The sequence below is a fragment of the Manis javanica genome, chromosome 2 (genome assembly GCF_040802235.1).
Source record: "Manis javanica isolate MJ-LG chromosome 2, MJ_LKY, whole genome shotgun sequence".
In the NCBI taxonomy this organism is placed as follows: domain Eukaryota; kingdom Metazoa; phylum Chordata; class Mammalia; order Pholidota; family Manidae; genus Manis; species Manis javanica.
The window spans coordinates 17,317,041-17,332,185 of NC_133157.1; the positions used below are offsets into that span (position 1 = coordinate 17,317,041).

The window sequence follows — 15,145 nt, forward strand, 5'->3', positions numbered from 1 at the left end:
GCCTGTGAACCCCACAGTGACAAACTGCAGTACTGCAAACTACAGGCATTTCTACATCAAGAAAAAGGAGTAAAGGGTGCAGAAGGGTGATTCATTTGGCTTCCATAGAAGCAGAAAGGCTTCTCAGACACCAGAGAATACACACTGCTTTTGCACTGCCTTTGTGCTTGGGGCAGGGTTTTAAACTTAGGGTACAGGGGACTTATAAAAGCTACGGGGAGCACACTCTCTAACTTTTTCAAGAAGAATAAAATATCTGTGCAGGAAGTGTTGGAAGTCTTAAAAGTACACTCTATCAGCAATGTAAATCGTGCATTGCAAAGTGAAAGTCATGTTTTTTGTTTGCTTCAAGATAATGTAAAAATTGCAAAATGTTAATCAAGAGAGAAACTGCAAACCAGAAATGTAAATTCTGGGAGTAGGTAAATAGGAGTTAGCGGTGTACCACGGGTCAAAAGAAGAACCCTGCTAAAGCAGAAACTAGTGATTCAGGACCATGGACATGCCCCTGCCCCACAACAACTAAAATTCAGGAGCCCAGACCCTGAACATGGCAGAATCAGTATTCCCATGCCCAGCTGTAGCCACTCCCCTTCATCCACCATGTGGCTTTGAAGAATGCTGTCCACGCCCTAACCATAACCACCCCTTGGCACTGACCTCTCTACTCTTGAAGGATGCTTACAGCACCTGCAACCCTATGCTGGCAGCCTTTTGTTCAGGTCATGGAGGCACGATCTGCCCTATGCCAGGCAAGCTCACAGGGCTAAGCTGTCAATACCCCTAGAAGTAGCATTCAACCACTGGTAGAGTTGGTGTGTTAACATGCCGGTTTGCAGAGTTGCAATAACTCTGTTGAATGTTTTACCCTGTCTTCCATATTTCCTTAAAGGAACTGAGTTCTCATTGCCCACAGCAGTAACTGGCTTTCGAAGAGACCCCTGCTATGCCTGTCACTTCCGCAAATGGACTGTCTGATCTCCACACCTGTGTCTCTTGGGAGACCATGACTCAGGACACAAAGGGAAGGCATCCCTGAGTGGGCAGTTCCTGGCTGAGGGTAGGAGGGCTGATGTCAGAGATTGGGTTTCAAAAAGTTATACGGCCCTGTATTTTTGTTTGTTCATCTTTTAACGTCAGGAAAATAAATCTTGCTCAGCCTGTCTATAAATGTGCCTAAGGAAATTTCACTCTCTAATGAGTCTAAAAATTATTGTAAATTCACTTCCAAAAGTGAGGTGCCTATTTCAATTATTTTATTTAAAAGATTCCCCAGAAGACCAAATCTCTGTAGGAGTGCCTTTAAGACTGGTACCAACCTAGAGCAGAATACAACAGGGGAAAGGCCTGGAGACTAAGGTCTGGCTTTCTTGGTACCTTGTACATGGTGTTGGCATTGCCGACATCCAAAGGCCAAGGGCCACATCTTATCATTCTTTTATTCTCAGAACCCAGCTTAGCACCACGCACATAGTAGGCCCTCATTATCTATTTGTTAAATGCATGAAGTATTATGAATCTACATGTCAACTGCTGACAATGTAGGATGTGACCACTCTCCGTGTCCACCCAGCTCATGTCTCTATCTTCAGTAAAGTCTAGGAAATCAGGAAGTGCTCCATGTTATTGGGTATCTTCTGGAAACTAGTGAATAGACTGAGTTTTAAATCTGGGGTTGGATAGGCAAAACTGAGGTAGAAAGGCAACAAGAGCCAGCAGTAGAAAGTGGGCCTTTGAAAAAGATGTTTGGAGGATGAGTGCATGCTTACTTAGAAGCCTCACTACACAGTCAGCATCAAGTGTACCCAACATGGGTGGGTTGACTTGAGATTGACTAGATGATGCAACTCACGTTGCACTTTTAGCCATTTAATTACACATTTATGACTTTGATGCTTTTTTTTTAAACTTGAGAGTATTTTTTCCCTTGCGCATTTTTATAGGACCTGTCTCTGTTTACAGTGCTCGTTTGATACAGAACCTGGGCAGAAGTGATGATAAGGGTATGAGTTTACAGGATGTTTTGCATACATTTTGAAGGGGGCTCAGATTTTGACATAAAGTTGGGATATTCAAGAAAAAGTCACCCGCAATATAAGAGGCAAATGGGTTTGGGATGCCACCTGCATTAAACTAGCTCCTGGGAACTACACTCAACCGCCTGCTCGGGTGCTGGCTGCTCATCTGAGGACACTTTCCTCTGGATCCCGGGAGGAGCATGGAGCATGTACCCACAGTTCCCGGGGCTCATGCCCCCTGGGCACAAAGAGGTAAGGGGCTGGGAGAACAGTCACTCCACGGGTTCTCACAAAGGTGCCCCTTGGAGAAGATGGGTATTTACTGGGCACTTTTGTTAGCTCTGGCATTTTACACACAGTCTCTTTTAATCCTCAGCCTAACCCTTCCATGTGGGAACTCCTAAACCCACTTTATAAATGAGAGTGTTGAAGGTCAGGGACTTGAAATTGCTCTCCTAAGATCAACTGTTGGGGCACATCCAGGAGTGGCATCCCTTTCTGTCTAACTCTAAAGCTCGTACTCTTTTTGCTTAAATTATGCTGCAGAGAAAGGAAAAAATGAGGAAGGGAGGCAGGAAAGGGAAGCAAACAAAAATGGGGGAAAAATTAAAATCTCAAGAGAGAGGTAGCAGGACCCACCCAGTCCTTGCTGCCAGCAGATCCAAGCAGAAGCATCAGACCGAAAATTTGAGCACAAGGTGCTGCTGAGAACTGAGGGCCGTGGAATGCCAGCACGGCCCAGGGAGACAGTGTGGCCCCTGAAGAGGTGCTTCCCTGTATTCTCAAGGAAAGAGCAAAGTTGGGATCCACAACCATCAAGTGGTGGTCCTCCTGGGCCTTGTCTTCCCCAAGAGGGCCACCCCCCTCCACCAGAGCAGCAGAGAAGCACTGGTAGAAGGGTCTAAGTCACTTTGATTAGTGATTATTATTAGTCACAAGGAGGGCTATAATAATCAATGCTAATTTATACACCTCCCTTTCCCAAGGGCCCCTGATTGAGGGAAGTGTGATTTCCTAGGCTGGAGTTATTAATAGACCACATCAGGGCAAATGGGGCCAAGGGAAGGGCTTGGAGAGCCGGGAGGTGGAGGGCTTGCTGATTCCAGGGGCCTCCTCGCCTCTCACTCACAGTAGCTCAAATGAAATGTCTATAGCTTTTCATTCCAGTCTCCTAAGGTTAAGAATGAGGAGACCCTAAGGGAAGCACCCCAGAGGGGCATCCTGCTCTTCTTTGGGGCAGTTTAATGAGACGGCTGGGTCTCTCATGCTCTTCTCAAAAGAAACATCTCCTGTGGTGCTACTTTCAGCAATGTATCCAGCCACCCAAATCAATGCACTTTATTGAATCTTACTACGGGCAGGTCCTCAGCTTGCTGACAGCAATGTGTAAAGGGATTAGACGCAGCCACTGCCCTCCAGGGACTCAAGTCCAAAAACATTTTGAATTTCTATATCCCCTTGAAAATTCGGGGAAACTCTTGACTCTCTCCAATTCTCAAAATGCCTGAAACTCATGAATACATTATTACATCTAAGTGTAAGGGAATTTACAGACCTCCCGCCACACTGCCCATGCAGCACTGATGTCCGTTCACTCCTTCCATCCTATAGAAGGTGGACCCCAAGGTTGCACCCATGCTTGAGGGAGGCATCATTGTGGGTAGCTGATGAAGGGGCAAGCTTTCCTCTGAGCAACCAAGCAAAGCAGAGGATCAGGGCACTGCTGCGAATTAGATATACAGACCTTCCTCAGCTTATGCTGGGGTTACATTCCCACAAACCCTTGGTAAGTTGAAACTACTGTAAGTGAAAATGTGCTTAAAACACCTAACTTATGGAGCATCAGAACTCAGCCTAGCCTAGTTAAAATGTGCTCATACGTTAGTCTACAGTTGGGCAAAATCATCTAACACAAAGCCTATTTTATAATAAGGTATTGAATATCGCATGGGATTTCTTGACTACTGAACTGAAAGTGAAATGCAGAGAGGCTGTGTAGGTACAGAATGGTTGGGCACTCGCCAGTTGCCGACGTTCACAATGGCGCGGTCGACTGGGGGCTGTAGCTCCCTGCCTCTGCCCAGCGTGGCAGGAGACGTACCACTCATTGCTAGCCCAGGAAAAGATCCAAATTCAAAACCTGAGGTACGGTTTCTTCCGAATGCCTATCATTTTTGTACCATTGTAAAGTCAAAAAAATCATAAATTGAACTCTGTAAGCCAGGGACTCTACAATCTCCAAATCTAGCACTTGACTGGAAGCCAGAGCCCTTGCTCTGACAGTTTTGCCAACTGGCTCTGTGACTCTGTGTAAGTTCCTTTCTTCCAATCTCTGGACCTCAGCTTCACCATCTTCCCGACAGTCAGTCCCAACATTCTAGGTCACCCAGGCCAGCCCCTCACTCATTCCCAAAACGTAGCCTCTTCCCTATGTGCCAGCCCATATCTAACTTGCACACCCTCAGCACCGAGCCCAGGAGATCCCAGTAAATGCTCGTCCACAAGTGCTTTTTCTCACCTAGCCCTCCCTAAGGGCTTTGGAACAGTGGCTTTGAAGGAAGACTGACCTGGGCCCTTACATGGATCCCATCACTACTGGTGTGGCCCTGGACAATTCTTTAAATCGTCTGAGGCTTGATTTTCACCTCCATGAACGTAGGAATCTACTTACCTCTTAGGTATACTGGACCCTAATCCTAACCAATAAATTAGTTGTATCAGTTCCAAACGTTACTTGCATATAATCCTCCTTTTCTTCCATCCTCCCCCCTTCCCTCCCTCCCTTCCTCTTTCTTTTCTTTTCTTTTTACACGATTTGTAAAATCTTGGGGGAGATTACACTGTCATACTTACCCACCCTCTACTTTCTCTTTAGCTGCACAGCAAAGCAGTTTACATGAATACAATTAGTGGAAAGAAACCAGAAGTTCAGATAAAGCCCCGTCCAACCGTTGGTGTTTGAGACCCTGAGGGGGGCCTGGAAACAGCCTCCAGGTTTCCCACAGAGGAAGCAGGTCAAGCCGAGCTAAAGGCCCATCAGTACCTTTCAGCTGTGCAGGGTGACGGCACTGGAAGGAGCATTTGCTGCCAAAGGTGGTGCCCTCGAGGCAGGAGAAGGAGGCAGCGTAGACGTGGTGCTGGTCCGGGATGCCACAGTCCACTGGCTCACATGCCACCTGCTTGTTCCATTTGCCCTCGGTGCAGGTCACTGTAACGCTGGGTCCCGTCTGAAAGGCAGAGGCAGGCCCAGTGAGGGGTGGCAGACCAAATCCAGTAGGTGGGGAAACGCCCCCTCCTCTAGTTTATAGTGCAGAGTCTCACCTGGGCATCAGGAGACTGATAGGTAGGTAGGGTTTAACTTTAGCTCCCTTTTAATGATTCACAACAATTGTTTAAATTAGGTATTTCAATTCTTATTGTATAGCCCCAGAAACTAAGGCTCAGAGACCTAAGGGCTCAGCAGCAAGTCACACAGCTAGAAAGAGCCCAGATGTGAACTGAACCTGGACCTTATGCTCTTCTGCTGTCTGTGGACTCTCCCAGATCAGCATTTCCATTGTATTGATGAGAATCTTAAGACTCAGACCTCATGGGGCCTGATTATTTCTCATGGAATAGCCTCGGAAGTGTGGCACCATGGTGGGACACTGGCTATGATCAGCCTATCTTTTCTTGGCTCAGGGGGAGGCCCCAGGGAGCCTCTTACTGTGTGTGGCACAGAGCGGGCATCGCCCTGGACACCGGAGACCTGGATGTCTGTCCTCCGTGCCCTGAGGCCATAGCCAAGCCCCTCCCCTAGTCTGAGCTCTCCACTGGCAGTGAACTCAAGAGCCTCTTCTACTCTGAGATGTGACAGTTCACTAGTTGGGGGAGGTAGACAAGAGGAAGGAACAAGGCTGGGAAAAGCCAAAGTGTTGACGGAAATCTGAACCAAACTAGAACATGGCAGGGCTGTGTGGGTGGAAGGCCAGGCCAGGCCACAGAGCCAGGGGAGGGACAGTCACTGGCAGCTAGGAGGCGGCCATTCCAGGAGGGAGGCACTGAATCCCAGGGGGGTGGGGACGCCAAATGTTGGCCAGGGATTTTAAACAAAGGACATTTCCCCCTCTTAAGCACACATTAAAGGGAGCAGAGGTACCTCACTGCCAAACAGCCTAATGGTTTCCATTGGCATTGAGACCTGCCACGCCGGACACAAGGAAGGAGGTGTCCAGGGCAAGCAACCAAGGGCCCTGGAGGTCCCGAGGGGCACTCTGTCCAAGCCCAGAAACTCAGGACAAACCGGTGCTCCCCAGGTGCCCTGTGTGTTCCAGCAGGAAGGTGGAGGCCATGGGTCCCGGCTTGGAAGAGGCTGCATCTGGTGACAGAGCTCGGCAGTCTTCAAATCTCAGGGCCTAACAGCCACCTGGCCCTGCTCCCCCACCCCCACCCGAGACCCTAAAGCAACATCCGGCCGAGGCAACACCGTGCCACACACAAATCCACTCACGGCCACCATCCTTGCACAGGGCACATCTGTCTTCCATAATATGCCTTTCGGATGACTTCTGAGGGCTCACCCTGCGACCCGTCTCACTGAGAGACTCCAACCCGCACCCAGTGGGCAGCCAGAAGGACCTTGACCAACCATGATCTGACCATGTCACTTCCTTCAACAGCTCCCATTGCCTTAAAGGTAAAAGTCGAATTTTCTGACCCAGCTGACAGGGCTTTGCACCTGGGGACCCTGCTTGCCCCTCCAGTCTCACTGCTTGAGCGAGTTCAGAAAAAGAAAAAATCCCGGGGCCATGCTCTTTCTCACCAAAGGGCCTCCACATACCATCACTACCTGCACCCAGAGCACATATTTCTTCCCTCTTCCCACCCTTCTGTCTGTCTGTCTTGTTCTGTTTTTATGTCACCTCTTCCAGGGCACTTTCCTAGAATCTCCCTGTGCTGCTCTTCCAGAGTTTATTGCACTGTGACTAGTCACTAAGCTCCTGGAGAGAAGGAACTAGGTTTATCTTAGCAATATTTTTTTCTCTAGCACTTAGTACAGCATCTGGTTCCTAGTGAACAGATGTTTTACAATGAATGAATGAATGAATGAATGAACCTCATTGACAGAGGGCTTACCTCTTCCTAAAGCAGCCCTGTTTAATTGTGGCAGAGTTCGGACCGGGAGGGTTTTATTCCAAAATGCTCAGCCTTTGGCCTTCTAGATTTGCAACCTACACAAAGTCTCTGAGACATGTTGCAGGGAGCAATACTCTGCATGGGAGCCATTGTCTTAGAGATTCCAGATTGATGGATTCATTTACTCAACGTGTACTTATTGAGCTTCTACTATGTGGCAGCACTACCTGAATCTGCTGGGGGTTCAGCAGAGAACATGTTCAACACCTGGTCAACTTTTCCTGTTGGAGAGGGGCTCTGAGCCCAGCACCCATGCACACCTGGCTCTTGATCAGCTCGTCGTCCCGCTGTATCTGGAGTACATAGCCCATCTGGCAGCGCACGGTACACTGGGCACCGTGGTAGCGGTCACTGCTAGAGCAGTTGAGAGAAGCGTTCTCCACAGCCAGCTCTGGGCAATCGGTGGCTTCACATGCAAAGTGCACACAGCTGGAGAGGAAAGGAACAGGAGCGTAAGAGGCAGTTTTCTCGCAGAACCACTGCACTCCTGCCGCAAGGTTAAGACCAACGGCCTCCCTCTCCAAGGGAGAGCCTCCTGGAGGCTGAGACTGAGGAGAGAGAGGCGCTGGCTTTGTTGAGGATGACTCTGAAGGCAGTGGTTGAAGTTTATCATTAAGAGCACAGTTCATGGAATCAGACACACCAGGGTTCAAATCCTGCCACTTGAAAGCTTCATTACTAATCTTCAAACCTTGAAGAACCTCGGTTTTTCCATCTGTGAAATGGGGATCATTAGATTACAGCAAGTATGCATTGAGTTTCTTATCTTCCAGGCACTGACTTGAATGACAGCCCCTTCATATTTTTCTGTAGTACTCAATGAGGGTCGTGGTGAGAATTAAATCAGATAGGTAAGGAAGAGCACACACCAGGATTCCTGGCACATAAAAACACTCGATAGTTGGCAGCTAATGGTATAAATAAAACTACGCCTTCTTACCGAGAAGCTGTGTAACTGTGGGCAAGGTACATGACCTCTCTGAGCTTTAGTACCCTCTCAAATTTGGCCAACCTCAAGAGTCATGAGACTCAACCGAAGGTGTTGCAAGTAGTCTTTTATGAATTGTCAGCGAAGTTATGCACAGACCATACTTTGTAACTTGCTCTAGCTGCTGTTTCAACCTTCCTGCCAAGTTGAATTCTACCCACTTCTCAAGTCCAAGTTATATGCAGATTTCTACAGAAAGCTTTCACTGTGTCTCCCCAGGTGTGCTCCCGGCAGGAATGCTGCCCTCCCTTCTCTGACGCCATTGCCCCATACTTTGTGCACTGAAAGCACAGGCCCTGGGTGCCCACCATGAGCCGGAATGTGTGCTAATCCTTCAGGAAACGGAACCCACATACAGCCTGCGCTTAGACAATCTTTCCCCTTACATTATCGTCACACAGGCACTCTGTAACATTATTGACTATTCACTCATTGCTTATATACATGAGCTCACTCCATCTTCACAACAACCCTATGAGCTAAGTGTTACTCATTTTATAGTTGGAAAAATCAGGGATCGGTGGGATCAAGTTACTTGTTTAAGTTCCCACCCAGATGTGCGACTCCAAAGGCCTTGTTTTCAATCTCGCCCCACACCTGGACTTAGGACTTCCCTGTGTGTTGTCTTGCTACTCTTTGCATCGCAATAAAAGTGCCTCGCGCATGGATGTTTCCTAAACAGCAAGAGACAAATGGCGGCAGTGTCTTGCCACAGCTTTTAAGCACTTTACGGAGGGAGAGATGTTGATTTCAAACACTGTCAGCTTCTAGGGAGTAGTTTCCTCTAACCTGTATCTCTCTGACTTTGTCTACCCAAAGCCTGGCATAAAGTATGCACAGATAGCAAGATTTGCATGCCAGCTTTTGTTTTCCTGTTTTTATCAAGGAGACAGGGATCAATTGGTGGCCAAAGAAGCTTAGGAAGAAAATGGCCAATTGTTTTCTTGGTGCTGGTTTCAGGACACCCGCTGAGGGTTTCCCAGGAGCACGGCCACTCAGGCCCACACCCAAGCCGTACCTGCTCAAAGATATGGCAAGAATTAAAGTCGCAATTTGGGTGGGGGAGGACTAACACCCTGCAGAACATTCCACAGATTCACTCCTTGAAATACTCGGAGAAGGGCAAGCGTGTGATTGAGGTCTCAGACCCACCCTGACTTGGGCTTTATACTTCCACACACCCAACCTCCAAAACGTGGGCGAGTAGGGCAGAAGGACACTTGCCGAGCTAGTAGCCTGCTCTGCCCTCCTTCCTGCTGCTGACGGCCTCAGAGAGACTGTAACTGTGGACACAAGAGTTGTGACACCAAACAATACATCTGCTCATGTTGTGTAAGGGCTGAGGGATGAGCCACATGGCTCCAATTTAAATCGATTTACTCTGTAAGCTACCAGCTTCCACGCTGGTCCTCTGACCTATGCCTTACAGTTTGGCCATGCTCATTCTGTGCTCCCAGGAGGCCCCTGGGCCTGGGCATCTTTGGGCTATGGGCCATTAAGATGGAAACGGCACGTCCGCCTCCAATTTTGTGCACATTCATGTTCTCCATAAAGAAAAGGATAAACTAAAACACTTATTTCCTACATTGCGAATAGCACAGTGCCTGGCAATTGGGCCTCATCTGGGCTCCTACTGTTTATCAGTTACTTGACCTTGAAAAGTTGTGGAATACACTGAGCCTCAGTTGCCTCATCTGTAAAGTGGAAATAACACAATTTATCTCTCAGGATTGTCAACAGGGTGACATGTCAGCCGCTCATTCAGCTATGCAACAGACCTTGAGCGGGGGCCTTGCTGTATACCAGCTGCTGTTCTAATCACTGGGGGCACGTGGAAGATTTCCTGTTACCTGAGCACTTGAGGAGGGATGACATGTGCCAAAGACAAGTACTAAATGAGCCCACTTCACATAGCCATGCATGCGGTGGGGTCTCCGCAGAGGATGGCGACTGGGGCTGGGGACAGGACACCATGTGGAGAGGGGGCGGGGGAGGCCTCCACAAGGAGGGGACACCGGAACTAAGGCCTGGATGTAACAAAGGGATCAGCCATTTGAAGCTTTGGGGCAGAGGGATTCCAAGGCCGAGGAAAGACTGCATAAAGGTCCATGACAGGAGGTTGCTGGGCATGTCTGCAGAGAAGAAAGGCCAAGCGATGAGAAATGCTTTTGAAACTATGATGCTCCACGAGGAAGTGGACTTTCTACTCTGGCTCTTTCTGTCATTGAAGGACATTCCCAGGCCATGTGAGTCCCCTAAGCAGAAGGTTCCATGGTCACATGAGGGGGCAGCTGCAGACGAATGAGAACAGTCCACTTGCTTTATTGCAGGGCTTGTCAGAACCCTGAATGCTGGTGATGGTAGATTTTCAGAGGAGGCTACATTGCCCATCATTTGCCAAACTCTGATAACTCTGGGATATTTCTTAGGGCAAGTGTCTTCCAGAAGACACTCTTGGGAGTGAGGCATCCCTGTTTTATTTTTTTATCCCATCCGTACCTGGCTTCCTGGCTTGAATCAGGAAGGAAAGGGGAAAGGGAGGTAATATGTATGTGCCAGGTGTTGGCCACTGTGTCTTGCCTACATCATTTTCTTTGCTTCGTCATTTGGACTTCTTAAGGTCATATTAATACTCCCATTTTCAAGAAGAGGAGAGTGAGACTGAGTGAGTTTAAACTGCTCACGCAAAGGCACTCGGTGTGGACAGAATTCCAGTGAGGATCTGCGTTTCTGTCTCCCAAGTCCCTGCTCCTTACTGCGTTTCCCTGTTCATGGAAATGCGTCTGTGAACACACTGTCTAAAAATGACCGGCGTTACCCCACGCGCCTCTTCCAAACAACTCCGACACAGCCCTGTCGCTTTGGAGACCCAAAACTCAAAAGAAGAATCTCTGGCTTCATTAAAAATAAAAAAAAAAATGGGGGGAGGATTTAATGCCCATGTAGACATTCAATAAAAATAACAAATGGAGGGGAAAAAAAGAGGCTGCTTCTTAGAAGGGAGGAAGGTGGCTGAGCCCTGGATGAGGGAAGGCACACAGGTAACTTCATTAATGAAATTCTCACACCTGGGCGATGGTGGTGAGCCCCATGCAAAGATAATCCGAGACTTAGGACTTTTCCTTTTCTCTTATACAGTTTAATGAATTTATCTAATTAAACTCAAGTTCCACATAGAGGGAGATCCTTGAGTGACCTGATAGCTGAGATGCCCAGCAGCTGCCCCCTCTGCCAAATTAAATGGGCACCCATCATGCACATCGTGCTCAAACATGCCAGACAAGGCCAGATGTTAAAGGGCCACGAGTTCCACTCCTACACTGTTCCTCGACTCGTGGCTTCACTCCTGTGGCTCTCACTTAGCTGCAGTCATGCCATGGGGAAGTGGGGACCATGACGGGCAGGTTGTTTATAAATCCCTCTGGGTGGCTCAGATGGGGACAGCCAAAAAGACAGTATGCTCAACCTGGGAAGATAAAGGGGGAAATGCTCTGGGCACAAATGCTGCAGTGTCACTTAGGAGGTGAGACTGAGACAGAGTTACTCAGACAGGACTCAGTGTTCTGCCCAGAAAGGCAGCTACTATAAGAAGTACCCCTAGAAGGCTCTTAAAACTCTGGAATTCCAGAAGCCCGGGCTGTGGTGGGACAGAGGCAAAATCTTGTAGTTGGATGCAAAGTCAGTGGCCTGTCGGGTCCAGGCCCATGGTTTGATTGGCAAGGGAAGTAGAGCGAGGCACGCCCAGCAGGAGGCACATGCCAGCCACAGCAGCAGCCCTCCAGCTGGCTCAAGGTTGCCCAGTGGCACCAAGGACCTGCTGTTTTCAAATCTTCTGATTTCTTTCGGAGAAGCAATTCTGGTTTTTAATATTAACTCTCCAGATATTCAAATGCTGGCAACTAATTAAAGGAGGTAGCTACGAAGGGCCACACACAGGTTGTTTATGGCCCAGTGTGGTCTGTGTGACTGCAGTCTTGAAACGTTTGATGAATTAGGAAAGAGCTTCACCCTCAAAGTGTCAAGCACTGGATTTAAATGCAGGTTCTGCCCCTCACAAGCTAGGTGACTTTGGGAAGCTCACTTCCCTGGCCTGGACTTTTGGTTTCCTATCCTCAAATGAGAATGCAGACCCCGAGAACCTCCTAGAGCCCTCCCAGCTTCCAGAGATCATGGTTTTATGAGGACAGATCAATAGCGGTATAGAATTTCAGAGTCCTTTGGAATGGGGAGCAAAGTAGCCTTGTCAACATTTGGGATTATCAAAGGCGACTTAGAGAACAAGGACTCTGAGACACCACCGATGAGAGTGTGTGCTGGACAACACTTGAGTGAAGAGTCAGGCATGTCCGGTACAGGTGAAGACACACACACGCCATTGGCACGGAGATCCCCCAGACCGGTGACTCCCAACACAGGTTCTGAGAGGGGCTGGTGGTCCCTTTGTTGCTGCAGAAACTGGGTGAGCCTGTGGTCTCTGGTCACAACAAGATGCATTCTGGTTCCAAATCCTACATATTAATTCCTATATGTCTGTGGAATGGGCTGTTCCACGTGCGGGCTCCTATCAGTGCGGACTTTAGGGTCCCTTGACTCCAGCTTCTTTACCCCTGCCCCCCAGCCACAGTCTAAGTCCACCCCAGCTGGAAGGAGTTAATTGACTCCCGTGAAGAATTTATTTCCTCTTAATACTGGCCTTCTAAAAGTTAGCTCCCTGCCATAACTGGCTTTCTCAGGGTGGGCTAGCATGGAGAAAGTGGGAAGAGTTTGAGGTAGAGGAAGAAAGAACGTAAAAAATAAGAGGGGCCAGAGGAAGGGAGGAGGAAGGGAAGGAAGTTAGCTGTCTAAACGCAAGGCCCACTGCATTTTATACTAAACTGCTCAGTCTCTAGAACCACAGATAGAGAGAGAGAGAGAGAGAGAGAGAGAGAGAGAGAGAGAGAGAGAGTGTGTGTGTGTGTGTGTGTGTGTTAGACACACTGCAGCCTCAATTTATGGTTGTTGCTTTTCCTCACTGAAGAATCCTCTTAATTCCCCTCCCCAAACCCGATGGCCCCCCATCTTTCCCCTTCCCCTAACTCTGTGTGGAGCTGGGATCTGGCCAGAATTCCACACCTGGACCTCTCACTTGAAACATGAGCCTATTTTCTTGGGCCTCTGAATTTATTCCAAGTACTGCCCTGGGCCTGGAGACCCTTGAATCTAGGTCAGGAAACACCACCTGAATTGATTTTGCTGTTGCGATGCTTCTCCCGTGGCAGCCCACTAGACACCACGCTGCTCTCGGGAGAAGAGAAAGAAAATGAGGGGGGATACAGAGTGGGAGAGGGAGGGGAGGGAGGGGAAGGGAGGGGAGGGAAGGGGGGAAGGGAGGGGAGGGAAGGGGGGAAGGGAGGGGAGGGAGGGGAAGGGAGGGGAGGGAGGGAGGAAAGGGGGGTAGGGAGGGGAGGGAGGGAGGGAAGGAGGGAGGGGAGGGAGAAAGAGGAGAGGGGAAGGGAGGGGAGGGAGGGAGGGGAGGGGGAAGGGAGGGGAGGGAAGGGAAGGGAGGGGAGGGAGGGAGGGAAGGGGGGAAGGGAGGGGAGGGAGGGAGGGAGGGGAGGAGAAAGAGGGGAGGGAGGGAGAGGGAGGGAGAGGGAGGGAGGGGAAGGGAGGGGAGGGAGGGAGGGGAGGGAGGATGGGCGGGAGAAAGAAACAGCACCTTTTCCTACATGGGAAGCAGCTGAGTCAAGTGGGATGTTTCTGCTACGGCAGCAGAAATGTGTGCTATAGAAGTGGTGCTATTTACCTTGGTGTTCTGAGAATGAAGGAAATCATCTTATGGCTTTTTACAGTTGTTGCTCATTTTTCTTTTCTTTTCTTTCCCCCTAGTTTGTTTGTTTGAAGACATGTGCACATTTGCAAGGCCCTGTCTACTTGGGGACACGCCTCCCCGGATCCTTCGGGATCGCCACCTGCAGCACAGCAGCCGCAGCTCCAAAGGCTCAGCCTCTCCTGGTGAAGTCCGAGCTCAGGACCAAGCCAGCCGAGGCCCTCGGGGCTGCATTTCCATCACTTCGCTCAGCTTCACCGACCAAATGCTCACACATGAGCAGCTGTGCAAAGTGCCTTTCTCTCCCGGATGGGCCCGACTCTCGCAGGCCCCGTGTATCTCTGCGGAGCAGACAAGGCAGGATTTTGTCTCTCACCGCCTGGCCTTGACTCACTCACTCTGTCCATACCTCCCAGGACAGGTAGGATAGTGAAATAATGAAATAAGATTATAAATTCTGGTCTCCTCTTTTCCACTCACCCCTCTTAGCTCTTGGGAATAACACACTGTTACAAGTGGAAAGAACGACAGAGAACATCTCAATCCATTATCATCATTTTATAGTTGGGGAAACTGAGGCCCAGAGAGGCAGGGTGCCCAGCTCACAGCCTGCTGTGTGACCAGTCAGGGCCAGGGCAATGCTTCACCTTGGGTCAATGTTCTTCCACAACAAGTCAAAGAACTCAGCAAATACTGATTTGTTTCTGAGGTTCTACCCTTTTTTCTGTCTACTTTGGGCATAGGAACTGCTCATTAAGAATTCAAAAAAGTCAGTGCTGGCTTCACTCAACTTGTAGATGGCCCAGGCAGCTGACTAAAGATGGGGAAGCCATGCAGAAAGGGCTGGAGGGATTCTTGTTTTCCATTTTCCATCGACATTGTTTCCCTGGGCTCTGGGAATTAAGCTATTTTTATAGTCTGGACAGCTAGGGATGAAAAAGCCCTCTTAGTTGGTAAAATATAACAATGGATGATATTTTAGGGGCTCTTTTGCCTCTGAATGATTGCAACAGACTTTGTACAACAGAAACTAGAGACAGTGAGTGCAAAGCCATGGGGTTCTGCAACCACCTTCTGTGTCATTTGTGGGAATAGGGGCGTGGGAAGGGCTGGTGTCCCCACCCATCTCTTCCCTTGCCTTGCTCCCAGGGACACAGG

At 49.1% G+C, this 15,145-nt stretch overlaps 1 protein-coding gene across 1 annotated transcript in view; it reads right to left on the reverse strand.

Annotated features, from left to right (window-relative positions):
• Positions 1 to 15,145, reverse strand: part of PAPPA (pappalysin 1) — a 229,524-nt gene that overhangs the window by 50,830 nt on the left and 163,549 nt on the right. Inside the window, exons 14-15 of the mRNA XM_037027516.2 lie at positions 7,454 to 7,622; positions 5,062 to 5,245 (exon numbers count right to left, since the gene is read on the reverse strand). Coding sequence (XP_036883411.2) covers positions 5,062 to 5,245; positions 7,454 to 7,622 — 353 coding nt within the window. The remainder of the gene's footprint in view (positions 1 to 5,061; positions 5,246 to 7,453; positions 7,623 to 15,145) is intronic.